This window comes from Enhydra lutris, unplaced genomic scaffold (assembly GCF_002288905.1).
Source record: "Enhydra lutris kenyoni isolate GAN:26980312 unplaced genomic scaffold, ASM228890v2 scaffoldscaffold6, whole genome shotgun sequence".
NCBI classification, from domain to species: domain Eukaryota; kingdom Metazoa; phylum Chordata; class Mammalia; order Carnivora; family Mustelidae; genus Enhydra; species Enhydra lutris.
The window spans coordinates 10519645-10547488 of record NW_019154090.1 but is presented as its reverse complement, the minus strand read 5'-3'; the positions used below and the strand labels follow the sequence as shown (position 1 = coordinate 10547488).

Genomic DNA, 27844 nt, shown 5'->3' with positions numbered 1-27844 from the left:
TTAAAAAAACAAAAACAAAAACAAAAACAAAAACACGGGCCCGTGGTTCAAAGGCCACATTCAGCCAGCAGACAGGTTTGTTTGGCTGTCATACTGTGTTTTAAGTTGGGGGTTTTGAATTCTCATACCTGGAAAGTTTGCATACATTCCTGGGTTGCTGTCTGCCTTGAACAAAACAAGTTTGGCGCCTCACCCCCTGGTTCATTCTGCTCGGGTCAAGTAGCAGCTGCCCTCTTTAGAGGGGGACGGGCTCTCCTGTGAGCCCCAGTCCCCACCCCTCCCTATTGTCTCTCTACCTGGAAACCAAGTATTAGCTGCCATTCATTATCCTGCATGTGCTGCTGTGTTTCCTAGAGAAAAGCAGAAGGTCTCTTCAAAAAGTGAAAAACTGAAAAGAAGCAGTGTGCAGAAAGCATACTCCCTGTATTCCTTTCCTACCTGGCTTTTGTGTCCGTGGCGTTCGAATGCAGAGACCCTGGTAGGTCCCAGTCACACCTGTCTTTTGTATGGGTTTGGCAACTTGCCAAGAGTAACCCAGAGAAATTACTTCATTGATCCTTCTTGGCTTCCATCTCAAGACGGAGTCTGAGGATTGTTTTCCCCCAACTTTCAAATGGGAAACCAAGGCACACAGATGTCAGAGTGTAGTTAAGCCCACACAGCCCAACACGCAGGGGTGGGACTGGAGAGCGGTCTGGGCTGCTATCCTCAGGCTGTAGCCCTGTTTCTCGCTCCTTCCCTTGCTCATTTTTCTTTCCTTCCCCGCTCCCTCCTTCTCTCCTTTCCTGCAACAGGTGTTCTCTGGGCACAGCATTGGTTTCCAATCGCCGGGTACCAAACTACCCCAAGTCTTTGTGGCTGAAAACAACCACCATATAATGGCACGTGGTTTTGCAGGTCTGTGGGGCTCCCCTGAGCAGTTCTGCTCCCAGATAACGGGAACAGCAGGTGCAAAGGCCCTGGGGTAAGGATGTGGTTGGTGTAGTTGATGGGGAGTGAGCTGTGGGCACAGAGGTTGGAGAACAGATGGAGGGTCCAGATGGTGTAGGGCTGGCAAGGCGTCTCTTTGGTGATTGCTGAGAGAGGTCTTGGACAGGGGAGGACTTTCTTTTTTTCTAATTAAGATACAATTCATGGAACAAAACATTTACCATTTTAAAGTATACAATTCTGTGGTTATGAGTATATTCACTATTTATGCAAACATCACCATGACCTTGTTCCAGTGCATTTCCATCCCCCGAGAAAGGAAGACCATGGCCATTAGCAGTCCATCCCTCGTTCTCCCGCTGCCTGTTAACCTCCAGCCAGCGATCTGCTTTCTGTCTCTGTGCATTTGCCTCTTCTGAACCTTGCCCCTCAAAGGAATCATGTGATGCGTGGCCTTTTGTGTCAGGAGGCTTTTGCTCAGCCTCACGTGGAGAATTACCCATGCTCTAACACGTAGCAGGTCGACATTCCTCTTGATTGCCACGTAATATTTCTTTTCTTTTTTTTCTTAAGATTTTATTTATTTATTTGACAGAGAGCGCGAACACAAGCAGAGGGAGAGGGAGAAGCAGGCTCTCCGCTGAGCAGGGAGCCTGATGCAGGCCTCGATCCCAGGACCCTGGGATCGTGACCCGAGCGGAAGGCAGACGCTTTGCCAAATGAGCAGCTACCCAGATGCCCGCCACATAGTGTTTCCATAGTGTGGACACGGCATACTTTGTTTGTTTGTTCATCACTTGGTGAACCTGAGTTAGTTCCACTTTTCGACTCTCATGGATAACGCACACCGTTCCTGTAAGAACAGTGTGTTTTGGGGCGCCTGGGGGGCTCAGTGGGTTAAGCCTCTGCCTTCAGCTTAGGTCATGATCTCAGGGTCCTGGGATGGAGCCCCGCATTGGGCTCTCTGCTTAGCAGGGAGTCTGCTTCCCCTTCTCTCTTCCTACTTGTGATCTCTGTCAACAAACAAACAAAAACAGCGTGTTTCCCACTCCCTGGGCTCTGTGGCTGGGTCATAGGTTAACTCTGCGTTTCACCTTCCGAAAGAGTGCCGGCCTGGTTTCCGCAGCAGTGGCGCTGGGTCCCAGCCCTCGCCCCCACCCTGCCAGCAGTGCACAAGTGTTCCGGTGGCTCCCGACGCTCGGTGGTGATTGTCATCGTCCAGTTTCGCAGCCGTAGCCACAGCGGTGGCCGGAGATGGTGGGGTGGGAGAGTTCCAGCTGACAAGGGCTGTGATTGTGACGGGGTCTTTCAGAGGAGTAGACGGTCGCAGGGGCCAGCGAGCGAGGACTGTGCCCGGTGCCCGGGGGGCGGCGAGGGGGGCGGACGGAAGCCGTGGGCTTCAGGCTACGTTCCGAAGGCGGCACAGAGAGGATTTGCAAACACTCCGGGTGGGGCGGCCTGAGAAGGACAAGTGCACAGAGGCTGCCCCATCGCCTGAGCAATGGACAATGGAGTTTCCACTTGTTGAGCTGCAGAAGCCCACGGTGGAGGGCCTGCTGGTGGGCTGTTTGGTGCCTGTCACTTGTGGGCAGGGACCAGTCGCATTTCGGTGTCCTGGCATCCCCGGCTGGGAAGCTTGGATTGGCACTTTGGGAGATTGATGTAAGAAAGTAGATGCCGTGATTCATGTGTGTTAGAAATACCCCCACCGTCCCTGCTGGCTGAGCCCCAAATGTCACGCTAGTCGAGCCATTTGCTTTCTTCCCCTCAGAGTGCGACAGTTTATGCCCAGGGAGTTGCATGGGAGGGTGAGGGCATTCATTTTGCTGATGGGCTGGTGAACAAGGCATGTGGACTGCAGCCGGCAGGACTCTCATTTCTGAGGCCACTTAGGGGATTATCTCGAGAGAAAATTGTCCTATGAATGATTTGTGGGCATGGCGGGTTGGCTAATCCCAAGCTCCTTCCTGTTGGTTGGGAATGTCTCCGGCCTGTTCCTCCTCAGCTGGCCAGTCAGAAAATGCCTTCTGGGCTCTCTCCTGCTTTGGGGCCCTGCCCCAGGAGGTGGGGGGAGTGGTGGGGGACAGAGACCGTAGCTGACAGGCAGCCATAAAGGGGACACTTTTGCCAGTCTCCAAAGAGCCTCTGGTAGTGACAGACCTCAGCTCTGCACTCGGAGTGCTCAGGGTCAAATCTGGCTTCAGACTTTATTAGCTGTGTGACCTTGAGTGAGTGACTTAAGCTCTCCGGTCATCTGTTTCCCAGTCCATAAACAGGGGGAAGGTCTAGCCCCTGCTGTACAGAGTTCTTGTGAGAATCAAGGGAAAGAATCCACATACAGCGCTTAGCCGTTGTTTTTTATTGTCTAGTGAGAGAGATACGTAAAGTGGCCACCTAATAGCACCTACCGTGTGCATTATGTGAGGGTAACCTCCTAACAACCCTGCCCGACGGGTGTGGCGGTTGCTGTCACAGGGGAGCCCACCAAAAGGCAGAAGTCAAACCCTTGAATTCAGGTCCCACGGTTGGCCCAAGAGAAGATGGGATTTGAACCCGGGGTGGACTGACCTCCTCTCAGAACACACCCGGGTAGGGTGAGATGTGCTGCCTCTGAGGAAAAAGCTTCGGGCCCCGCTGGGGAAGGAGGAGGCCCATCCAGCTGGGGCGGGGGCGTCCACGTCCCTCTGCTGGTGTTGCCTTCCTCAGCGGGTCTGGGGTCTGGGGCGTCTGCACCTGCACTCTGGAGGGAGCCTCCCCCGCCCGTCTGTGCCCTTCTCCCGTCTCATCCCTCCCTCTGCCAGCAGAAGGAAGCGCCCAACCTTCCTGTCTCCCATGTCTATGGCCTCTTGCCTCCTTCTTCCCTCCTTAGCACAATAAGAGCTTTTTTTCCTATGATTTTACTTTTTGGGGGATGGAGAGAACTTCCTTTTGCCTCTCAGTCCTCCCTCCGCTGTGGTCCCCTTCCCTGTCGAGCCTCCCCCATGCAGGCACAGAAATAGTCCCAGCTGTGAGACGAAGGTGCCAGAGTTTAAAATTGCAACTTGGTACTATTTTTACTCCAGCCGGAAAGATGTTGTGTGTTTTTTTTTTTTTTTTTTTGCACAGCCATTTATTTTGTTGTGGTAGCGACGGCTCCTGCCACAAGCAGCGGGCCCTGGTGGGGCGTCAGCCTCTCTGCCAGGACGAGTGGGCAATGAGGGGAGCCTTCAGGTGTCAGGGTGCTGGGACCAGGCCTGCCCAGAAGTGTCTGGGGTCGCCTTTCTGGAGCAGAAGGGTCTGGCCCAGTGAGCCGAGCAGGTGGCTTACGTTCTCGGCGCACTTTCTTCCCAAAGGCCTCGTCGTTACAGAAACAAAACAAAACCAAAAAACTGGTATTTTAGAAGTCGTGAACATGGTACATACTTGAGGAGGGATAAAAAAGGTTCAGGCTGATTTTTGCACAAGTGATTTGAACGGGGTGTAGACTGGAAGACCCTTCCACAGTCATGTTCAGATTGGCCCATGCTTGGCAGGACATGAACCCGTGCTGCCATTTAAAAATTGGGACATTTGGGGTGCCTGGGTGGCTCAGTCATTAAGCATCTGCCTTCGACTCAGGTCATGATCCCAGGGTCCTGGGGTCGAGCCCCGCATTGGGTTCTCTGCTCAGCAGGGAGCCTTCTTCCCCCCCCAACCCCCCACCCTTCCTGCCTCTGTGCCTACTTGTGATCTCTCTCTCTCTCTGTCAAGTAAATAAATAAAATCTTTTTTAAAAAATGGGACAATTTCCATAACATTAGGATTCCTGGCTTCTCTTGAAAAACACAGCCCCGAGTCTGTGTTTACTGATGGCTGCTGGCTGTTCTAGATTTGGGCAAGCACTTTTCAGATCACTGCAAAGCCCCGGAGGCCTGCTTTACTCCTTGATGTCACTCATGATGTAATTCCCCAGCCCCGGTACCTCAAGGTTTAGACCCTTCGGATAACATAAAGCACTCGAGGCTCCCTTGTCAGACCCTGTTCCCCAATTCCTACTCCCCAGGGCCAAGGACGAGCCATTAACAGGTTGCCAAATAAAGTAGGGGACGCCCAGTTCAATTTGAATTTCAGATTGAATGATCGTTTAGTGGAAGTTCATTTCCTAATTATTAGCAGTTTGGTCTGTATGGTTCCAGGCCTTTCTGGTAAACCACGTGTGTCCTTCGTGCGTTGTTACGAGGATGGGTTTCTATTTCCATCTCTTCTGCATCTTTTGTGAGCTCTCCATAGTATTTGTTAGGGGGCGTTTCTCACAGTGTGTAAGACCTTTGAGGCTGTGGACTCAAGCCCAGTGGGAATCCTGGGCCCCCCACCTGTTACCTGTGTGACCTTGAACAGGCTTCCCTCACCCCTGAGGCTCAGTTTCCTCATCTGAACAATGAGATGATGCAGGTAGCTTTGTCCTGCTTCCTGCTAGTTTTCACTCAGCTCCTTCCTTGTGACATCTGCACGGAGTGGATGGCCGGTGGTGGCTTTAACCAGGCCTCTGTCCAGGGGCGTCAAGATTGCCGCCAGCTTATCACGATTTTAAATGAGGCTAGGAGAGATTTTGAAAAGGGAAGGGAGGTCTGAAGGGAACTGGGCAGATAATCCTAAGATTTAGTTTGCTTTAAAAAAAAAAAAAAGTGAAGGGCGTTTGTCTCCCTGGAAACCACTTGCTAATCTCCAGAATATTGTCTCTTTTCAGGCGAAGGAGGTGGAGGAGACCATCGAGGGGATGCTCCTCAGGCTGGAAGAGTTCTGCAGCCTGACTGACATGGTGAGTGCCTGCCTGAGAGGCGTGGATTTAGGCCCAGGCCAGACTCCAGGCCCTTCCTGGGGTTTTCTGGGGAAGCCATTTTGGTGGTGATTTAGCAACCAGAAGGAATGGGGCAGCAGCCAGCGGTGAGAGGAAAGCCACACACACACTCTCTCACACTCTCTCGCTCTCTCTCAACACCAAGGCTTCCTGAGGCGGCCATCTTGATAACGCCCATCCCCCCCAGATGGCTCTTATTCCACCGAGGAGCCTGGAGTGGGCCACCAGGTGGCACTCTCGGGCACCGATGCAGGGAGCCGTTCAGCGGGGATGCTAAGACTATATTTAACTTTCCTCGGCTCTGCTGGTCCGCCAGGCAAACATGGAGACAGCCAGGAAATGGCTTCAGGCCTGCAGGGCCTAGAGGACCCTCCAGCCCAGGCTGTAGCCCGAGGCAGGGGTGGACATCAGGTTCCTTCCCGAATCCTCTTGCTCTCTTCGCATTTGCCTCCTACTCTGTTCTGTTGGATCAAATCCCCTTGGCTGGTGGAGAAGATGGAAGATGGTGCCTTAGGCCCAGAAGACAAGGTCTCCACTCCAAATTCTGTAAAAATCTCTAGATCCTTGTGTCCCCAGGATGGTAGCCAGCCAGGTGTGGGGCCCTGAGGAGCAATGATAGAATTTTCTAGAAACTTTCAGCACCCTGGGTTGAAGGCTTCTGCCCAATGGCCCAAAGGGCAGAGTTCCATATTGTGGTGAGGCCCTGCCTGTCCCCAGAGCAGAGGAAGCCCGGCTGGACCCAGTGGGGTAGATTTGTGCCCCCGTGAAGCAGGTGTCTGGGGAAGTGTTTGTGAGAGCCCAAGGGTGTAACAGTAACAGCAGCCTCGGACGTACTTGGTGCCGGGCATGATGCGAAGCATTTTTCCGTGTCACCCCATTTCTCCTCGAAGCAGAGTGAGACGATGGGCGCCGTGTCATCCCCATTCATTCAACAGACCTACCTCATGCCGCCCTCTGGGGACACAGCTGTGAACAAGACAGAAACATCCCCAAGAGGACCTGTATGTGTTTCTCTCTTGAGAACCAATTTCCTAGTTTGGGTGTGGGTCCAGGTGGGAGCCTGGTAGTGAGACAGACTTTATTGATTGATTTATTTAGATTTTATTTATTTATTAGGGAGAGAAAGAGAGAGAGCACACGGGCAGGGGGAGAAGCAGGGGGAGAGGGAGAAGCAGACTTCCTGCTGGGCAGGGAGCCTGACCTGGGACTTGATCCCAGGACCCTGAGATCACGACCTGAGCCAAAGGCAGGTCCCACTGACCCAGTGAGTCACCCAGGCGCCCTGAGACAGACTTTAAACAGCCCGGACAGTCCTTCCTTCATCACCAGCCATTGGACACCTTCCCTGACTGGGCTCCTTGGTGAACCTGAGATTAAAGAAAGATTCAGCTCTGTCTCCCATCCCCCCTGCTGCAGGAGTCCCCCGTGTGACCAGGGCTGTCACCTAGAGTTGAGGCACCAGCCTGAAGCTGTGTTCAAGGTACAAAGGGAGACTGCAGAGGTTTTGAAGAGGGAGAAGAGGGTCTAGAAGGAACTGGGCATATGATCCTATGACTTAATTTGCTTTTAAAAAAAAAAGAAGAAGAAGAAGTAGAAGAGCAGAGGCGTTAAATTCTGCCTGGAAAATTGGGAAAGCTTTGTCGAACAGGTGGTGATTAATTTGGGGCTTGAAGAAGGAACAGAAAGAATTCAGCCGCTGGGGAGGGCGAATATCCAGGCAGAGGCACTGACCCGTGGGTATGGTGTGCTGGCACAGTGTGGACCATGGGGACCCACAGGCAGGGGGTGGATCTGGAAGATGGGTGGACTGGTGACCTAGGGACACTTTGTTCTCTAGTTCAGCCATCCTGCCCCTTGAAAGGAGACCCACTCCCTGCCTGAGGGGAGAGCTTGGAGCAGGAGTCAACCTGGATGGGCAGAGGTGCTCGGCCACCCTGCCTTAGAAACTGTCACGGCTTCCTGGTGTGGCAGGGGGGAGCCTGTGTGTGTGTCACCTGGAGGCAAAGGTGTCAGGCAGCGCTGACAAGGCCCACCCCTAACCAGAAGCCTGGAGATACATTTATACAAAGATTTTAAGACTGAGATCACACACGACCCATGGACCCAGTCCCACCTGCAGATATGTTGGATGTTTCTGGAAGGAAAAGAAAAAGGAATTTGCTGCTGACATTTATAGAATGTCATGCAAAAAAATCAGGATTTCTGGCTTCTTTTGGAAGAGCAAAGATCTGGCTCCCTTGGGGTGTGCTTGGTCCCACCTGCCCAGCATCAGCAAGGGTGGCTTAGTGTCCTCCCCACTGTGGACAGCATGTGAGCTCTCCAGCTGGTCACCGTCCACGGTTCCTATGGCGGCTCCCCGACTCCATGGCCACCTGCCAGGTACATCCGTCACGTGCTTGTGCGTTTTATGGCAGAGTATGTTTCTCTGTACTTTGGGCCCTACTGAAAGCCAAAAAATGAAACCAGACCAAGAGGGTCCCGTGTTTCAAGAAAGGGAAGAGAGTGGGTTTCCCATGGGAGGGAAGACCATTTCATGAGTTTATATGTAAACAAGTGTGCCTGCATTAAGAGAACATGTCAGGTATGATGCTTTTTTTGGCCTCTGCCGCAATGCTCAGTGCTGACGCCATTTCGATTATGGAAATCCTCCTGCCCCAACGGGTGAGGCTCAGTTTACCTCGAGTGTCTGTCCACATGGCACAGAGAAAGGCGTCCAGCTCTCAGCCTTGGCTTGGGACCTCCTTCTCTCTTTTGATCCAAGCTAGGAATAAGTGGGGACCTCGGGGGAGCAGGTGATGTCACAACACGGACACTGTCCCCTGGGTCCCTGCGTTGGCCTTTGGAAACACTGATCACATTAGAAATCTGAGAGACGCCAGGCTCCCTGCACAGTCCAGAGAGAAGCAGCTCTGTTTCCGATCAAATCAGGCTCTTAGAAGCAAGAGTCTGGCTTCCTGTCGGACGCATTAGCTCCACGGTCAGCCTGTCCCTGACCACTCTGTGTGGCTGGAATTCATGGCCCTGCGCCTGCCACCTCTTTAGACCTTAGATATAATGCTAGTCACTGCCACTTTGAGCTCTGACTCTTCCTGCTCTGGGGCCTTAGGCGTAGCATGTCCCCTCTTGGTGCCTTTCTTTTCCCTTCTGTAAAATGGACATAATGGTCCATAATGCATCACACTACCCCAAAACTTAGAGGTGTCAATCAACAACCAATGTATTATGCGGGCCAGGGCAGGGCACAGAGGGGACGGTTCATCCAAGCCACATGCCACCTGCTGGGGCAGGGATTTCCAAGGTGGCTCCTTCTCTTGCTTGTGACGTCTGGGCTAGGAATGCTGGGTGGCTGGGGACAGGCTGGTGTCACTTGTCCCCGTGCAGCCTCTCCTCGGGGCTAGCTCGGGCTCCTGCAGCGGGGCATCCCGCCTCCCGCAGCAAGCGTTCCGACAGATGGGAAGTAGAATCTGCCAGTTCTCTGGAGGGCTCGGGATGGAAATTGACACAGTCTCACTTTTGTCCTGTTTTACTGGTCGAAACCGTCAGGTAGCACACCCAGATCCAGGGGAGAGGTCCCAGACCCCTGTGTCCGTGGAAGGAATGGAAAGAATTTGTAGCCCTCTTTAATCTGCAAATCATGTCCTTCTCCTAAGAGTTACGGCGCGGACTCGATGAGGCGGGGATGTGCCCGTTACAACAACAAAGACCGACAGTACCAAGTGTGGGCGAGCGCGGAGCCCAGAGACACCCGCTCACGCGTCGGTGGAAGCGCAAAACGGCCTGGCCCCTTGGGAAACAGTCTGGCAGATTCTTACCAAGTCACACGTGCGCTGACCCTACGTCGGTCCCAGCAGCTGCAGCGCGAGGTGCTTACCCGAGAGATGAAAATGAGAGTCTGCAAAGACCCGCACACGAGTGTTCCGAGCCGCCTTGTTCATGATGCCCCAAACCAGAAACAACCTTTTTTCTTTTTTTTTAAGATTTCATTTATTTATTTGACACAGAGAGATCACAAGTAGGCAGAGAGGCAGGCAGAGAGAGAGGAGGAAGCAGGCTCCCTGCTGAGCAGAGAGCCCAATGTGGGGCTCGATCCCAGGACCCTGAGGTCATGACCTGAGCCAAAGGCAGAGGCTTAACCCACTGAGCCACCCAGGTGACACTGGAAGCAACCTTAATGCAGAAGAGTGAAGTGGCCCGAATGCCGTGGGTGCCTCTCCTGAACGTGAAGCAGGGGAAGGAGTCAGACACGGAACACCTGGTGTCAGAAGCTGGGTCGTGGTTCGCCCCAGGAGGGCGGTCGTGACTGCAACCTCTCCCGTGACGGGACGTCCGACACGTTGGCCGGGGTGGGGCCGGCACAGATGTGGACACACGTACTCGTTCACCCCGCCGTCTGCTTGAGGCCCGGGCCCTTCGCTGGCCGTCATTTCCTATGTTCAGTTAAAAATAACTGCTTAGCCAGGTGCCAGGTCTGTAAGAGGTGACCCACGTGTGGTGGCTCCCAAGGTCACCGTCGTCATCACCAGAGCAGCAGAAGGTCGTGACACCCAGGAGGATGTGTACGGCCTTCAGCTCAGTGCCCTCTGGAGCTTGGGCCCCTTGTCTGGGCCCTCCCTCCCTGGCAGGGAGCTGGCTCTTGCTTTGCTCACGTGGATGGAGAAAATTCCTTGTTGGCCTTGGGCCAGTACTTCCATTTGGCATTGGTGGGAGTTCTTGGGTCAAGTGCACTTGGCTGTCCTTCCTGGAGACCCTGAATCATCCTGGACAGCCGTCTTTGCTCAGTGAGAACCCCCGTGTCCGCTGGCCAGCTCCGGGGAGGTGGGAGAACAGGCTGGAGAAGGGTCGCTGGGTGCTCAGGCCGGTCAGCCTGGCCAGGGGTTCATCCTGGCAGAGGCTCAACCCACATTGGCTCTTCGCTGACCTCTCTTTGCTCAGATGCGTGTGACATGAGTGTGTGAAGTGGGCGTGAGGACAGAAACGTCTTGCTTTCCTTTGACTCCCCTATAAGAAGAGAACACACGGGGTGGCCACAGACACCGGGGAGACTCTAGGGAGTGGTGGGGACGGATAACCAAAGGAGACAGCTGTCACCCAGCTCCAGGTGATTGCTGTCACATGGGACATGGACCCAGGATGGCCAGGTCCTCTGCTTTTGGCGCCTGGTGTGGGTGCACTTTGGTTTTTTCAGACGTGACGTGGGCTGTCTCCACAAGGCCCTGCAGAACATGCGTGTGGACCTCTGATGTCACCGATAGCCTCAGACCAAGCAGGATAGGAACCTGCCATCTCCTGCATGGTAGCCTGTGACCTTGGGCCGGCTCATTTTGTCTTCCTGTCTTTGCTTTGTCCTCAGCCAGGAAAGGTTGAAGATAAAATCGGTTCTGAGTCACAGGACCCGTTCTCAGCATGTGGTGAAGGTTTGTGGAGCGCTGGCGTGGTGCCCCTCCAACCCTTATTTTCACCTTCCAGTTCCCAGCTCACAGGGGAGCCACAAGAAATGTTTGGGGGCCGTTCAGACCCTGAGGATTACTCTCTATTTTCCCCCACACACATGCAGCCTGCCATCCGGGCGGGTGTAGCTGGCTCCCCATTGCCCACGAGTCCCGTGAACAGGTGTCTTCAGAGAGGGGCCTTCTTGGCTGGCCCAGACCCTCTCTTCCCTGGCTTCCTTCAGAGCTGGCGGAGGGGAGGGATGAGCTCCGTGAATCTCCTCTCTGCACCATCCCTTCTCTCCGGTGGGTGGGTCACTAGGACCAGACCTCCTGATTTTCTTTGTTCTCACCCTACTCGTTTCTCTAGAAAGTAGCAGAAAGAAAAGATTTGCGTTTGGTCCACCATGTTCTGACCCTGCCGTGAGTTATCTGCTCTTTGTTGCATCATTGAACCTTGGTGATTTCTCCAGTTTAGCCTTGTTGGGGGGGGCAGGGGGGAAATGGGTATGTCTCTAGAGATTTGGTCTTGGGGGAAGAAAAGGAGCATAGTGAGGACTTCCCCCCAACCAGGGTAAAAAATGCAGGTGCCCGTGGGAGCCAGGCAGGATCTGGACCCGAGTGAAGGGGTTTGGGGGTGAGGCATTAGGGAGGGATGGTGACTGTGTCCCAGAGAGCTCGTGCCCCACCTCTGGGGGGAGCAGCCCCTGCTCAGCCCACCCCTCCGTGCCTGGGAGACGTAGGCCCAGTGTTGCCACGGGGCAGACTTTTAAGACACCTTGTAAAACCGTGCTTAATCACTGGAGCATTTTAAAGCCATGTTTATATGTTTTGTTTTGCAATAGTTTTAGATTTATAGGAAGCGTGCAAGGATGGTACAGAGGGTTCCCACACACCGGCTCCCCCTGCCTCTCCCCGTCCACCCCCCCACCCCGCCCCAGGGCTAGCAACTCGCATGGCCATAGCTCCTTTGCTGGAACTGAGAAACCAGCAGGGGCGTCTTGATTTTCCTTTTGCAGGCTCCCCACAAATGCCCTCTTTCTTGTCCAGGATCCCACATTGCTTTCAGTCGTCCCCTCCACGTGGTCTCCTCCTCCGTGACTTTTCTGTCTTTCCCGGCATCTCATGACCTTGACCATTTTGCGGAGCTCTGGTCAGATATTTCGTAGAAGACCCTTAGCTTGGCTTTGTCTATTATTTTACCAGTGGTTGGACAGGGGTGGCAGGTTTCTGGAGAGAATCCGCTGAGCTAAGGGGCCTTCTTGTGGCATCATGAGGGGCACATGGCCCCCGTGGTCCCCTTCCTGTAGCTTGTGTCCCATCGTTTCTTCCTGACAGACTCGCATGGTTTCATCTTGTCCTTCGGGTTCTAATCCCATATGGCCTTACATTTTCTGTTCTCCTGATAATTCCAGCTTCTGTCATTTGGTCTTTCTGGTTGGCTCCTGTGATCCTTTGTTGACAAGCCCCGTCCTTTATCTTTGCAGACGCTCCCTTACAGAGCGCCTGGCTGGCCCTGGTTGCCTGTGGACCACTGGCGACTCTGGAGCTCAGGGTCATGAGTTTGAGTCTCACTCTGGGTGTAGCCATAACCTAAGGAAAAAAAAGTTTAAAAACAAACAACGATCGGGTGCCTGGGTGGCTCAGTGGGTTAAGCCGCTGCCTTCGGCTCAGGTCATGATCTCAGGGTCCTGGGATCGAGTCCCGCATCGGGCTCTCTGCTTGGCAGGGAGCCTGCTTCCCTCTCTCTCTCTCTCTCTCTCTCTCTCTCTGCCTGCCTCTCCGTCTACTTGTGATCTCTCTGTCAAATAAATAAATAAAAACAAACAAACAAACAAACAACGATCACATACATTCTGGCACTAGAAGATTCTCCAGGGGCTTGTCTTGCCTACCCCAGCTCTAGAATCCGCCATTTCTCCTAAGAACCTCTCTTGACTCTTAAAGTCAGAAATTAAGTCAAATTAAAAAAACTCAGACAATTTGCGAGCCGTACAAGGTGCATGTGTGGGCCCCACCCAGTCAGAGATGGTCTCGTTTAACCTCCAGAGCATTCTTTCAAGAGAAGTACTTGTATGGTCCCCATCTCATAGACTAGGAAACCAAGGCACAGGGAGGTAAGGGCTGAGACAGGCCAGGTGGCATGACGCTGGATGCCTGTCTGTGCCCTTGTGGGGCCAGAGCGTGGGACAGGGGTGTACCCAGGACAGTGACTTGGAGCCAGGTGCCCAGGGAGATGGCAGCTCTGTGAGGTCCCCCCCAGAGGAGGGGAGCCAGGAGGGGAGAGTTTGGTTTTGGACACTCAGGGGATGGGGTCGCTTCTGAGACCCAGGGAATGGGGTGGGGAGCGTCATCCCGCAGGGCGACAGGAGCAGAATTCTAGGAGGACCACAAGAAGCTTCATACATTTAGGCAGGAAAAGGAGGGAAAAAAACAGTTTTCCAATTATTTCTGAAATTTCAGAATTAATTTCTGAAATTCATTTCTGAAATTAAAAAAAAAATGTACTGAGTTATCGCTGTGTTTGTTATTTCCTGCTGGGTAACACACTGTCCCAAAACTCTCGGTCCTCACTACCTGGCAGCGCCGGGTGCTCAGGAGTCCAAGCAGCCGCGCCGGGTGGTCCGTGGGGTCCTGCTCACGCGGGCTCCTGGCAAGGTGTCGGTTCACCCGGGGCAGGACCGCGGGTAGCAGCAACAGCGGTTGCGTGGCCTCCATTCTGCACAGGCAGGTGGCTGGAGGCTGCCCTCTGTCCCCAGCCACGCAGCCTCTCTGCCATGGCAATTGGCTGGCAATGGAGAGGCCAGGTGAGAAAGAAGATGGGGGAGAGAGGGAGCACACATGAGCAAGAGAGAGAGAGAGAAGGCCAGCAAGCTGGAGGGACAATCTTCTGGAACCTTGTCTCCAGAGTGACCTCTCTCCTTTTGGCTGAGTCCTCTCTGTTAGAGGTCAGTCTCCAGGGCTGATTCCTGGTCCAGGGGAGGGGACCCCACAGGAGGCAGTAGTCACTGGGGACCATGTCGGGCGCTGCCTGCACGAGCCGCACCAGGCACTCCTGCCAGTCGTTGGCTCCTCACCGCACGCCAAGGAAGCAAGGACCACCGCGACTGCTTCCCCGTCCAGAGAAGCAAAGCAGGGCTCAGAGGGGTGCGGTGACTTGCCACGGTTGCACAGCTCACGGTGGGTAGACCTGAACTCACACACCCGGCTTAGCCCTGCGTCCAGCTCCTAGCGTCCCCACCGGTGTTCTCCGATGGTCCCCGCCACACCCTGACTCCAGCGCGGCTTTGGAACTTGCCTGAAAACACATTCCCAGCTGACCCCAGACGGGGAGGGGCCCAGGAATCTGCACCGGATGGGTCTCCCTCGGGGGATCCCTGATGCTCCCTGGCATCCCAGAGTGAGCTTCGCCGCCTCCCTGCTCCGAAAGGAGATGCTAACGTGGAGACGGTCTCTCTCTCTCTCTCTCTCTCTCTCTCTCACGCCAAGGGGTTAGGCTTGGTCCTTTGGCTCTTGAAGAAAATCGAGGCCTAGGTGTCCGATTTCGGAGATCAAGGGAAACGTGGCTTTGTAAAGGTCATAGGCATCTTTGGAGCCCTTCCAAGCAGAAGCAACATGAGATGCGGTGTGTGGGGGACGCTCGGCGTGGCGTGGACAGACACGGCACCCTTGGATCCACGAGAGCTGCGCTTTCCATTCGCGTTGTTCACGGACGTCAGTAATCGCGATCGACTTAGTACGGTTAATTTCAGTGCAGTGACAACTCTCAACTTGGGTTCCGAGGAGAGACTCGGCTTCTCTCCATTGGCTCCGGCTGAGTGGTTCAGAAAACGGGGCCCTTCCGTCGGGCACTGGTATCGTCAGGTGTTTGTGGGGGAACCAACTGGTGGTTCAGTAAGTAACAGCTGGGTAGGTCTGGGGCCTGAGAGGCGGTGGGCTTGGCCCCCACCTGGGACTCTGGGCTGTTCCTGGGCCCATCCCCGTGCAGGACGTCGCCAGGTCTCGGTAGACCCCGGCGGGCCGAGCGGCGGGCAGGAGCCTGGGGTACCCGGGCAGGGGGCCTGATGACCTGTCTTGTTTCTTGTAGATCAGGAGTGACACTTCACAGATCTTGGAGGAAAACATCCCGCTCCTTCAGGCCAAAGTGACAGAAATGCGTGGCATCTATGCCAAAGTGAACCAGCTAGAGGTGGGTCCGGGACCATGAGCTTTCTTTGTGAGATCCGTGGGCTCATTCTGGGTCTTTTGTCCTGTCTTCTGAAACGCTGATCTGGCCTCGAGAATGTCAGGCGTTGAGACCCAGTGCAGGGGCTTGGTGGCAAAAGAGGGTCTGCATTTACATGTTATTTTAAAAAATACGACAAATACAAATTTATATAAAGTACCCCACTTAAAAATCAGGGTACTTTAAAAAAAAAAATCTGACTTTTAAGCTGCTTTTGTAAAGTCAAAGCTTGGATAGCACTTAGCCCACATTTCTTTAAATACTTTAAATACTTTAATTTCGAGGTTTATTTCTTGAGGTATAAATACATAAAGTCTACACATCGTAAGTGTATGGCTCAGTGAATTTTACACACATAAACTCCCCTATGAGGATGACCCACATTGAGAAGCAGAACGTTTCCAAGCTGTGGGCTGTGTTTTTGTGGAGCCAATGGCAGCCGCCCCTCAGGTGGGGCCCGTGTCCCGCAGCTGACCGCAGTCCCCACCATGCCCTGTTGCCTCACTGCTGACTGACCTCACCTGCATTCCTTTTTGTGAAAGCCCCAGGCTAAGCCTCAGGGTATCTCCTTTTTCTCCTTGCTGCATTACAAAGTCGGCTCCCTCCCTGTCCCATCTCCCAGAGGATGAGCATAAACTCCAAGAGGGAAGCCACTTTCCTGGTGTCCTCCCACTGATGCCTTGAAGCTGAGACTTTCGTTGGCATCTGCTGGAGCCCAAGCTCTCCATCATCCTGGGCCGCTCCGCCTGGGGTCCTGGATCCTTACACAGGAAAGAACCCGGGAGGCTGGGAGGAGCTTGCCACTTAATCGTGGTCGCCTGGACAGAGGGGATGGGAGCACCCCCCGAGCCATGGAGGAAAGGAACATGGCAGTCCACCCTGGGGTTAGCAGAGAGTTAAACTTCTTGTCAGCAGAGGATGAGGCCGGAATATAATTAAAACTTTGCCCTTGGAATAGCTGATTCATTTGAATTTTATTCCACACATTTGACAGAGGAAAGAAAATGTGAAGATTTGAAGCCCTCCCTGGTTCTCTCCTCCTCAGGCTGGCCCAGTTCTTCCCGTGGCAGTCAGTCCACTAATACTGAGGACCTAGTGTGTGCCACTGAGGGGCTCTCCCAGTGAGACAGACAGGTGCCGTCCTTGGCCCTGCTCCAGCAGGAGAGACCCAACCTCAAAGCACTGCTGTAACAGTAACAGATAACCACAAACCTAAGGGCTTAACACAACACGGATTTGTAGCTTACGATCTTCCTGAGGCTGGAAACCCAAAATGGGTCTTACAGGCTAACACTGGGCTGTCAGCAGGGCCGGTTCCTTTTGGAGGCTCCGGGGAGCCTCCGTGTCCCGGCCTCGTCCACCACCCAGAGGCAGCCTGCTTTCCTCCGCCCACAGCCTCTGCCTCTCCTTCCGCCCCACACGTAGCTCCTTCCAGACTCACTTTTACTCGGCCCCTCCTGGTTCCCTCTGACAAGGACCCTGTGACGACGTGGGGCCTACCCAGACAAGCCAGTATCGCCTCCGCATTTCAGGATCTTTCATCCCTTCCGCGAAGTCCCTCTTGCCCTGTAAGGTGATCCAGTCATAAGTTCAGGGGATGAGGATGTGGACCTCACTGGGGGGACATTCAGGTGCTCAGTGAGGACCACTGCTGTTCTGCTGGTTGTTGGCACCGGCCAAGAGCAGAGGGTCTGGGACGGCTGCTCGCCACTCTGCCCAGTTGGCCACGGACCCCCGGCTGTCTGGGGGGTGGGGCGGGGGTCAGGGCCTTCCAGGGAGCTCAGGACCAGCGCTCAGATCAGTGCCACCTACCAGGAGGGACTTGGGGACCACAGGGTGACCCCTCAGGCAGGCACTGGGGCCTTTCTCAGGTTTAGTATTAAAAACGAGTCCATATAGGGCACCTGCTGCGAATCAGGAACCCCGAGTGCTTTCCTGGGGAGAAGGCACTCTATCGGCCAGCAGCCCCAGGAGCCAAGCCCTGTTATTGGTCCTATTTGGGAGAGGAAGCAGGGGAGGCACAGAGAGGGGAGGTGGTTTGCCCACGGTCACACAGCTGGGAGGTGGTAGAATTAGGGGTAGCAGACATCTCCCGACTGCTCCCCTGTGCCCAGTGTTGGCTCTCCCGGCTGGCCAGTGCCCTGGTCTGAAGCCGGGGCCTTTTGTCAGAAGTATTTACGCCCACCAGCACTTACCAGTATGTTCAGAAACAGGGGGAGTTTCCTCTTTCCTCCCTTCTTCCCTCCTTTCTGATAATGAAAGTCGCACGTATTCATCCTAGAAAAGACGAGGTAGGTGTCCCCCCTACTCCCAAGGTGCAGCCCCCAGACCGATGTCATGAAGGGGTTGCCCTCCTGCTGCCCCTGCCCCGCCTGTGCTGGAGCCTCCCTGAGTCGGGCCTCTCCCTGGCCGGCGGGTCCTTCAGCCTCAGGAACATGCATTCCTCGGTGTCCCCTCACGCTCCCCACCACATTGGCGTCACCACGGGGAGGACAGGGAGGACAGACACCACAGGACTCTGTGCTGGGTTTCACAAGCTGATGCCTCTTGGCTGGGGGGCAGCTCCCAGGCCCCGGGACCCCTTGTCTCCCGTCCCCCCGAGATCTCATGAGGCTCATTGGACCTTTCAGCTGGCCCCACCAGCAGCCTGGGGTGGCAGCTGTGCCACACCGTTTTTTTGCTCGGGACGCCCTCGTTTGCACATGCTCCCCTCCGCGTCCCCACCATCCAGCGGAGCCCCTGCAGGCTGACCGGCCTCCAGGGTTGGCCTCGTAAACAGCATGGACTCCACACCTGACCTTTCAGGACCCACATGCTAGAGGCAGAGGGGTTATGAATCAGCAGACAGGAAGTTTGGAAGGGCTCAAGAGGGCTAAGAAGACAGGGACATTGGGGGTCTCCAGAGTGCCGGGGGCTGTTGTAGATGAGGCAGTGAGGGCAGGCCTCTCTGTGGAGGGGACGGTCAGGCCAGGGCCTGAGAGAGGGGCCGTGTTCACCCCACCAAGGACAGAAAGCAGGGCCCAGCCTGGAGAGAGCATGTGGAAGGGCCCTGTGGCGAGTGGGGCCTGCATTTTCAGGGAACCCAAGGGAGGCCTGTGTGCCTGCTGTGCAGGAGGAGGAGAGGGCAGGGCTGGGGATGGGGGGCTCCTTGTAGGCCTTGGGGGCCATGAGCTTCCTTCTTCTGAAGGGAGGCTCCGTCATAGGGCCCAGCCCTGAGGTGTCCTCCTCCTTCTCCCTGGTGAGAGAAACTCTTCCAGTCTACTGTGGTTTAAGGGAGGCCCACAGAGGTGAGGCTCTTCTGACGCAGCTCTGGAGTTGCTACCTTCGGTGGCCTTAGCCATGTATGCACACAACACACAAACACATCCACACACGTGAATACACGCACACGCAAACACAGGCACACACACGAACACATATACACACACATGAACACACACACACGTGAACACAGACACACACGTGTGCTCAGTGTAGAGAAAGACATGCAGAGAGACCAAAAAAAAGGAGGCAGATGAGTGGGTTGAATTTTTCTGGGCCTGTACAGTATTATTTTTTTTGAATTGTGAATTTATTACTAGCGTGGATTAAAACGGGAGACTTCTCATAAAATCAACATTTTTTTTTCAAAGCGAACCCGGACATTTGTTTTTTTTCTTTTTTCTTTTTTTTTTTTTTAAAGATTTTATTTATTTATTTAACAGACAGATTTCACAAGTAGGCAGAGAGGCAGGCAGAGAGAGAGGGGGAAACAGGTTCCCTGCTGAGCAGAGAGCCTGATGCGGGGCTCGATCCCAGGAACCTGGGATCATGACCGGAGCCGAAGGCAGAGGCCTTAACCACTGAGCCACCCAGGCACCCCAAAACCAGACATTTCTCGAGCTCAGTGTTGCTGATCACCTAACTGCTTAGCAAGGTTGTTATTGTTCATAGTCAGGACGGCAATATCAGCACCGTCTCAGGGATAAGGAAATTGAGGCTTGTAGAAATTAAGTAAATTGCCAGAAGGCATGCAATTAATAAGTGGCGGAACCTGGATTCTAATCCACAAAGTCTGACCCCAGACTTCTCTCCCTCCCTCTCCATCTCTCTCTCTCTTTTTTGCAACTGGAAATTTTGTGTCAGAGGCCCTGCGTGGAGTGGCCCCCGTGGGCCTGGACCCAGCTTTCTGGGCCGTCCTGGCCTCCCCTCCGCCCTCCTTCACCTGCTAGTCTCCTGCCTGCCCCGTGTGGCCTCTGAGTGTGAGATTCTGAAAGCCATCAACTATGAAAGTGAGCATTTTGGAAATTTCTAAAACTCATTTCTAATACAGAAGGCTTTGCGGTCTGGGGAGGTGCCCCGAGTCCCCTCTCGGCCACTTGTTGGCCAGGCAACCCGACCTCTCTGAGCCTCAGTGTCCCTCTGCTATGAAACAGAGGCTGAAACTAGGGTCCCCATGGGGAGAAGGTGAGAGGACATAACAGAGGTGGCCGGGCCTCCTGCGGAGCTGTTACTGCTACATTCAGGGTGTCTGAGGATGTCCCCTGCCGAGCGGGCCCTGGGTGACCTCCTCAGGAGCCCGCAGGCCACCGTGAGGGAGGGCCTGGCCTCTCCACAGGCTGGGACCGTGTGGCTGGGACTGTGCCCCAGTCCGTGGCAACAGGGGCATCTCGGGCTCTCCCTTCTCTCCGCCAGGCCTTCGTCAAGATGGTTGGGCACCACGTCTCCTTCCTGGAGGCCCACGTGCTTCGGGCCGAGCGGGACCATGGGGCCTTCTCGCAGGTTCTGCGGAGATGGCTGGGCTCCGCCGGGCTTCCCTCCTTCGGGAGCGTGAGTATCTCCCCACCGCCTGCCTCCTCCCCGGCCCCAGAGTGGGGAGAGGGGCTCAGGAAGTGAGAGTTCAAAGGGCACATCTCACTTCCACAGACAGGAAACGGGCGTCTGGAAGGCTGGCTGAGGGTGCTCTGACCCAGGGCCCGCGGCGGGTGGTGGTTGGGCAGCTGGAGTGTCTCTGTCCCTCCCTTGAGTAACTCTTCTTGCCCTGAGGTTTGAGCTTCAGTGCTGTGACCACTCGCTTATTCATCCAACCATTGAGCGCCTGCTGTATACTGAGCACTGTGGTCCTTCTGGGATTACTGCAGTGAGCAAGGACAACACCTGCCCTCCTGTCCTGTCTTTATACCCCTAAGGACAGGCTCAGGGTGACATTCAGAACTCAGGATGGGTCCTTCTCCTGAAGACACAAGTTAGCCTCCAGCAGACCAGAGGGGCCGAGGTGGTAGAGGGCTGGGGATGTGGAGGGCTGGGGACATGGGGTGCTGGGGGATGGAGGGCCAGCCTGCTCGTGGCCCTTTGTACCTTGCAGAGGTCTCTTCCCTCCACATCTCTGCTTCCTTGGGATCCTCCCTACAACCCCAAAGAAATTATCGTTTTATCCCTTTTACCAATGGGAAGACTGAGGCCAGACTGATTCTGCAGTGGAGATCTTCAGTGTTTAAGACACACCTGTCTTTGCCACTTGTTATCTGCTGGCCTCCCAGTCCAGGGGACACTGGGCAGTGTCTGGAGATATTTTGGTTGTGAGCTGGATGTGGCGTAGGGGGGGCTGCTGGCATCTACTGGGTAAAAACCAGGGGCGATGGGGCACCTCGGTGGCTGAGTCTGTTAAGTGTCTGCCTTCGGCTCAGGTCATGATCCCAGTGTCTTGGGATCGAGCCCTGCATCAGGCTCCCTGCTCAGCAGGGAGCCTGCTTCTCCCTGTATACACGCTCTCATTCTCTCTCAAATAAGTAAGTAAATCTTTTTTAGAAAAGAAAGAACCCAGGGGTGCCGTTAAACACTCTGCACCATCCAGGAAGACCCCCCATGTCAGAGGCTTCTCTAGCTGTGCACCTGAGTAGTGCCAAGTCTGAGAAACCCCGCCCAAAGCCACCTCCGGTCATTGTCACCATGGTTCCTGTCAGGTCTCTTCCAAGTGCTCCGTCTGCTGGTTTCTGGGGCACCTCTTCTCAGACCAGTCTCTGGAGGAAGGACCTTTATCATCACCCCCTGCTTTACAGATGGGGAGACTGAGGTTCTGGGAGGGGAAGGGACTTGTGGGAGGCCACACAGCCCGGTGTGACAAGGCAGGATTGGACCCTGGTTGACCTGTCTCTGGGGCCTTGCCCTTCACAGCTCAGCCAGCTGCCCTGTCCTGCCCCTCAGCAGGGTCTCTCACTGTTCCTGGGGTCTACCTGGGGGGTCCCCTCTCCGCTCCTCTGACCCTCTGCCTGCCCGCACATCTCCACTTTGTTGACCGTGTTCCAGGCACTGCTCTAGGCATTTCGTGGGTGTGGATTCATTTACCTTTCCCAGCTGTCACATGCACTGGCCGTGACCGTGATTCCGACCGGATAGGAGGTGCAGTGGAAGTCCGGAAGGTTTCAGCAGCTACGCTCTCGCAGCCCACCAACAGCGTTTAGCTGGTGTACTCCGTTCTCTTTGGCCAGGCCATGTTATTTCAATGGTGTGAATTGGGATACCTGATTGGGCTTCCCTGTCTAGTCCCTGCGGGGACCCCATTGCTCCATTTGTCTTACACCTGCCTGAGGCATGTGCTGCTCACTTGCCTGCCTCCGGGTGAGTCACTCGCCCAAGGCCAGTAACAGCCAGACAGTGGCCTCGCCAGAGCTCATGGTCTTGAAACTCCTATTAATCCTTTAGAGCCTAAGTTAACACCACATCCTCTGAGAAGCCCTTGGGGATTGCCCCACCTCCAGACAAAGGCTACCTTCTGTCATCCAACAATGATGAAGTCCGGAGCTGCTTCTCTGTCCCCCTCTCCCTTGAGCTGTGGTGACTGTTCCTTGGTAAACAGGAACCCACCCAGTCACGCAGTGCTCTGCCCACCGATGTTCAGAAGTACATCGGGGGAAAATCAGAGGACTGCCCATGGCCTCCAGCAAGACTTCTAACAGTGGGTTCTGTTGGGCCCTTGGTCTTTGCACTTCCCAGTCTTTTGCTGTGATCTGCTGTTATCCCCATGTGGTTGGCACTAGTGTCCCCATTTAGATGTGGAGACTAAGGCTGAGATAGAGAGTCATATATCTGAACTCAGTGCTGGGGTTGGAACTCAGGCCCGCAGGCCTCTGAAACTGGGGTTCCCCTGCCCACTCCTGCAGCAGGATCCCACGTGGGTATGGCTGGGCATGCTGGGACCTGCGCCCTCTCATGTCTACCAGCCAGCGGGAGGGGGGCCCCCAGGCTTACCTGCGGTGACTTGTTCCAGGAAGTGCATTCCAGCCAGGGGTGGTGAGTCATTCAGCAATCCAGCGGGTTCAGCTTGGCCCCAGGAGGGCTTTGTCTGGGGCAGGTGGTGCCCATTGTTGTGTGCACTTGAGTGTGTGCAGACCCAAGGATGTCCAGGGCTGCACCTGCACTGAGGGTGTGAGCCGGAGGAGCCCTTCTGGCACAGTGGTCGTCACAGCTCGTGTTGGGACCCTGACTCTGCAGGCACCAGATGTCCCCCCCCCCCCCGGGAGGTAGGTCTGTCACTGTCCCTATTTTACGGAGGAGGAAACTGAGGCAGAAAGACTCAAATAGCTTGTCCACCTAGAAAGTCGGGAAGCCAGGATACAGATCCGTGAGTGCAGCCTGGGCTTTAGGCAGGTAACCTGCTCCACTCAGCCCTGCACTCTCGCTATGCCCGGTTCTGGATGTGGGACCGCCGTCTGGGAGATGGGGGCTCTCACAGAGTACGGGGTGGGTTCCCCCGAAGCCAGGATTCCACACTGGGCTCAAGCCGCTTCCTCTCAGTGAGTCCACACAGGCCTTCCTCCCCTGCACAGTGGGAAGCCGCCCCTCACAGCCCCAGATTCCATCTCCTGCCCTCATTCACCCTCTTTAGACTCCCTCCAAGGGTCCCCAAGGGTCCCTGAGGGCCCCGTGGAGTGAAGGATGAGACAGGGGCTCTCGGTCTCCCTTGGCCCTGTGGGAGTGCTGGCAAGGGGTCCCGTCCATCTAAGATGAGCTATAGCACTCCCTAAAATCCCACCAACCATCACTGCCCCCTGTGACCCTTCTGGAGTCAGGGGAGAGGTGGGGACACTCTCATGGGGCCCAGGATGGAGGGCTCTCAGCCTTCACCTCTAGAGCTGGGCAGGGGCCTTTCAGGGTATGTTTTCCCTATTCCTGCTAGTCCATGAGCTGGAGCAGAAGCTCCTCGGAAGGCAGGGGCGGGGGGAGCGCACACAGAGAGAAAACTAGTCCTTGTTTTTATTAACTTGGCCAGCCTGCCCTCCCTCCTTTCTACCCTCCTCCCCTCCCTCCTTCCTCACTTTGCAGATGTAGCTGGGGGCCCAGGGAGGGTGCAGGGTAGCTGGGCCAGGGTCTCCCTGAACCCCAGGAACAGGGCCGGGAAGTGGTCCCTCCACCCCCGAGCCCAGCTCCAGGGACCCAGAACAGGATGCTGGCTGTGGCCTGGGCTGGCCTGAGGACAGCACCTCATCGCCAGCACGCCTGAAACCCAGGCCTTTTACCTCTGACCTGAGCCACCCAAGAAGCAGGCCATCTGTCCTCAGGCTGAGATGAGGGCAGGGCTGGCACCCCAGGCCACCCCCGGCCCAAGAACGTGCGTGGTTCATGGTAGGATTTCACTGCCGACACACGTGTGTGTGCTTATGGGACGATGGTCTAGCTTCATGCTGTGCTGCGTTTCCCATTACACTTTTACACTGATTCTTATAACGTTCCAAGATTTTTACCTTATAGCCTTTGGCTAAGCATGACACTTCTCTCTTGTGGTAGCCAGGCCCCGTCTCCGGTGAATCATAGCTGCGTGTCCATGGGCAGGTCCCTCGGCCTCCGGGAGCCTCAGACCGCTCAGCTGCTGGCTCCCTGACCAGAGCACGACCAGGGACGTTCAGCCTGCCAGGGACCTGGCTTGGTGTTTGATGCAAGGGGACGAGGGCCTCCACCCAGGCAGTGGGAACAGAAGGGAAGAGAAAGACTCCAGAACTCTCCGAAGGATGGTTCTGAGTCTGAGCATCAGTAGACCCGAAAAGCCAGCTATGCCTGGACATGAATGGAGTGACCCAGGACAGAGTGTCCAATTGTTCAGCAGGACGTGGGTATCATGGTGATGGAGACACAGAGCCAGGCCAGTGGCGGCACGCGCTGTCCTCAGCTGGTCAGTGCCCCAGAAGGTGGGGGTGTGGGGTTGCTGCTTTTATCCCCATTGCACAGGCGGGCGAACTAAGGCACAGAGAGGTTCAGTAATTTACCCAAAGTTACACAGCTGGGCATCTGGATATGAACCCACTTTCTTAACTCTGTCCTGCCTTGTCTTGGGAGAGAACTGTGATCTCTTCCCTCAGAGAGCCTGGTCTCATGGGAAAGAATACAGGCGGTGACCAAATCCTAAGAAAATTCAGTATATAGTCATTTCGAAAGGGGGCCCTGGCTTGCTCTGAGGGAGCCAAGGATGGCCTCCGAGGAAGGGCCACGTTCGCTAGGACCCGAATGATGAGGAAGTCTGGGTGAAGTTGGGAGAAAAGGGCCCTGGATGGGGAGGGCACGTGGGGCGGGTGGGGCAACGGCAGGAAGTGCTGTGTGGCTTGGCCGAGGGAACAAAGGGGACAGTTAGGGGCCATGAGATCACAGCTAGGTTAGGCAGTGTCTCAGGCCACATGGAGGTGTTTTATACTATTTTGAGGGCAATAGGGAGCCATGGACGGGTTCATAGCAGGCGAGGGACATGGTAAGACTGTTTCCCTTGGAGAACCACCAGGCTCCTTTCCCCTTAGCTTGGGCTGGCGTCCAGGGTCGGCCGTGTTGTGTTGAGACCTGAACAGTGTCATGTGAGAACCGAGTGGGGCGAGTGGTACCGTCTGAACTCCCAGGTTCAGTTGGTAGGAGCGAGAGTCCTCAGCCTAGAATCATCGCATGCTGTGCCCTGAGCTCGCCAAAGTCCTCGCTTCCCTGGGCATCAGGGACCCTGTCCAGTCGAAAGTAAGAACAGAGGCTCTAGGTGGGGGACCCAGGTCTCCCGGACGAGTGTCTGGTTCCAGGGACCCCACCTGAGCAGACGCTGTCAACCCAGGTCAACGCAGAGGGCCCCTCGCTCCTGGAGATCTTTCTAGATGTGTGCGGGACTGGAAGTGTGAGAAGGAGCTGGAGCCACGGGGGCCTCGGAAGGGCCTCGGAAGGGCCTCGGAAGGGCCTCGGAAGGGCGTGGGAGACAATATCGGGTGTCCCCGGGGCCCAGGTCCTGCACGGCCCCGTGGCCATCCCCGGCATCCTGTGGACCACACCAGGCCTCCCCCTCTGTGCCGGTGCCTGGAGGCTCAGAGCAGCCCCGCTAATTTGTTTTTCGTTGAGCCAAAACATCTTGTTCAGGACGTGTCATTTTGATTCATTTTCTGGTGGATCAGAGTGATGCTTTCCAAGGAAATCTCTTTGGCTAATAGCAAAACCAGTCGGGGCCAAGTCATGACACCCACACAGAACCAGGCTGCCCAGGGATGGGGGGGGGGCTGCAGCCCGGCCTGGCCCCTTCCTCAGCCGACCGATACCCAGGGGCAGCCCAGCTGTGTGTGGGAGCATGTCCACCGCCCTGACAGGGCAAGGAGTAGTGAGTGGGACCCGCAGGGGACTGCAGAGCCCACACCCCACCTAAAGGGGGACGGAGTGTCTGGCTGCTCAACTCTATTCTCCCTGGGATGACCCAGTTTTCCTGTTTTGGAGAGAAAGCTAGACCTCGAAAGTCTTCTAAGAACCTAATTTTTTTAAAAAAAAGATTTTATTTATTTATTTGACAGAGAGAGAGAGATCATGAGGGGGGGGGGGGGAAGCAGGCTCCCTGCTGAGCAGAGAGCCGGATGAGGATGAGGATGTGGGGCTCGATCCCAGGACCCTGAGATCATGACCTGAGCCGAAGGCAGAGGCTTAACCCACTGAGCCACCCAGGAACCCTGAACCTTCTGATGTCTAAAGTCAGTAGCAAATGTTTCTAAATGGTAAGCACAGTGGGGAAAACCTATGGCGCCTGTGTCTAGCATCCTCCCCGGCTCTTGATGTCAGGCTGATGGCTCGTACCTCCTTAGAGGCTTTTGGAGACAGGGAGAGCCAAGAGGCGTCTTCTCGCCTTCTCTGCGCCGGCACCACCAGGCGACCACCAGCCTGCAGTTTCCATGAGCATCTACTACAGCCCCAACTATTAGAGCTCTAGTGAGCACATACACAAAGGGCCTTCTGCGCCCTGAGTCCGCTTCCCACAACCAGCCCAGAGTGAGCTGTTGTTATCCCTGTTCATGGGGAAGGAACCTGAGGTTCAGAGGGGTCTATATGCTCACCCACGGTCACAGAGCATCAGTGGCAAAGCCAGGATTTGATCCAACTTTGACCATGTTCCGTGCATCTGTCCCCTTTCTCTTTCTAAGGCCCTGGACCCCCGCCTCAGTAGCCACGGTGGTGCACGCAAGATCCTTAGATCCGATCGGCCCTACCGAAGTACGCTCTTTGCCCAGCTTGGGGTGTGTGTGTGTGTGTGTGTGTGTGTGTGTGTGTGTGTGTAACTGGAATGAATTGCCAGCATTTAAAAACCACATTTCACAGAAGCATCTGTACTTGTCTTCTGTTGACAAAGCAGAGGTCTGGGCTCCTGAGCAGCATCCCTGCTGAGCCACCATCTGGCCCAAGCCACCCCTGCTGGGTACCTGCCCCAGGGCCTTTGAGTTTCCTACCCCAGTGGAGCACATAGTAGGTGTTCAGTAAATATTAATCAGCAGATGCTCTTCAGGCTTCCGAGGCCCTTGATGGCCTCCCTGCTGATTTCCTGGGAGGCGGTCGGCAGGCTGTGCTGAGCTGGGTTGAGTGTCTGGGCCTGCCTCTCTCCCCTGCAGCTTGGGGCCGCCTCTTGGGTTTTCCTGGAGGTAATGGAGGCTGTGGGCGGAGCAGCCCTGCCTAGGCTGGCCTGTAGGAGTCAGCAGTGCCAGGCTCGGTGTCTCCTCCCCTCCAGCTCGCTTGCTCTGTGCACCCCCAGCTCCCTCCCGACCCAGTCCAGCAGAGTGGGGGGGGGGAGGGAGGGAGGCTCTGGCTGGCCAGGGCGCCTCCCCCTCCCTTTGCCCAATCCCCCTGGAGGGGTGACTCCCGGAAGGAGGCACGGCTTGGCTGGGGCTTTATCTGGCGGTGGAGGCTGAGCCAGACACCAACACAAAGAAGGCAGAGGAGCCTCCAAGGCTCCTTCTCCGGGGCCCTGAGCTGGCCTCTTCTTCTCCTTCTGTCCCGTCATCCCTTGCGGTGGAAATGCAACACGAGCAGATGGCAAATATTAACGCAACAATGGAGGGCTGAGTGGCGCTTGGTCCCCAGCCCCCCTACCCACCAGCCCCCCACGCTCCCCACCACACTGGCCCTCCGTGAGCTACATACTCACACGTTCATGGATCTGCTTGACTCCGGATGTGTGGTGGCATGTGTGCTGGGGAGGGA

At 55.4% G+C, this 27844-nt stretch overlaps 1 protein-coding gene across 3 annotated transcripts in view; it reads left to right on the top strand.

Annotated features, from left to right (window-relative positions):
* Positions 1-27844, top strand: part of LOC111141370 (breast carcinoma amplified sequence 4) — a 55506-nt gene that overhangs the window by 9245 nt on the left and 18417 nt on the right. For 2 of the 3 annotated variants that reach the window (XM_022493860.1, XM_022493859.1), the window contains exons 2-4: positions 5636-5707; positions 15260-15361; positions 20072-20206. In XM_022493860.1, coding sequence (XP_022349568.1) covers positions 5636-5707; positions 15260-15361; positions 20072-20206 — 309 coding nt within the window. Of the gene's footprint in view, positions 1-5635; positions 5708-15259; positions 15362-20071; positions 20207-26793; positions 26864-27844 lie in introns of all 3 variants that reach the window. The other variant, XM_022493861.1, reaches the window with a different exon arrangement.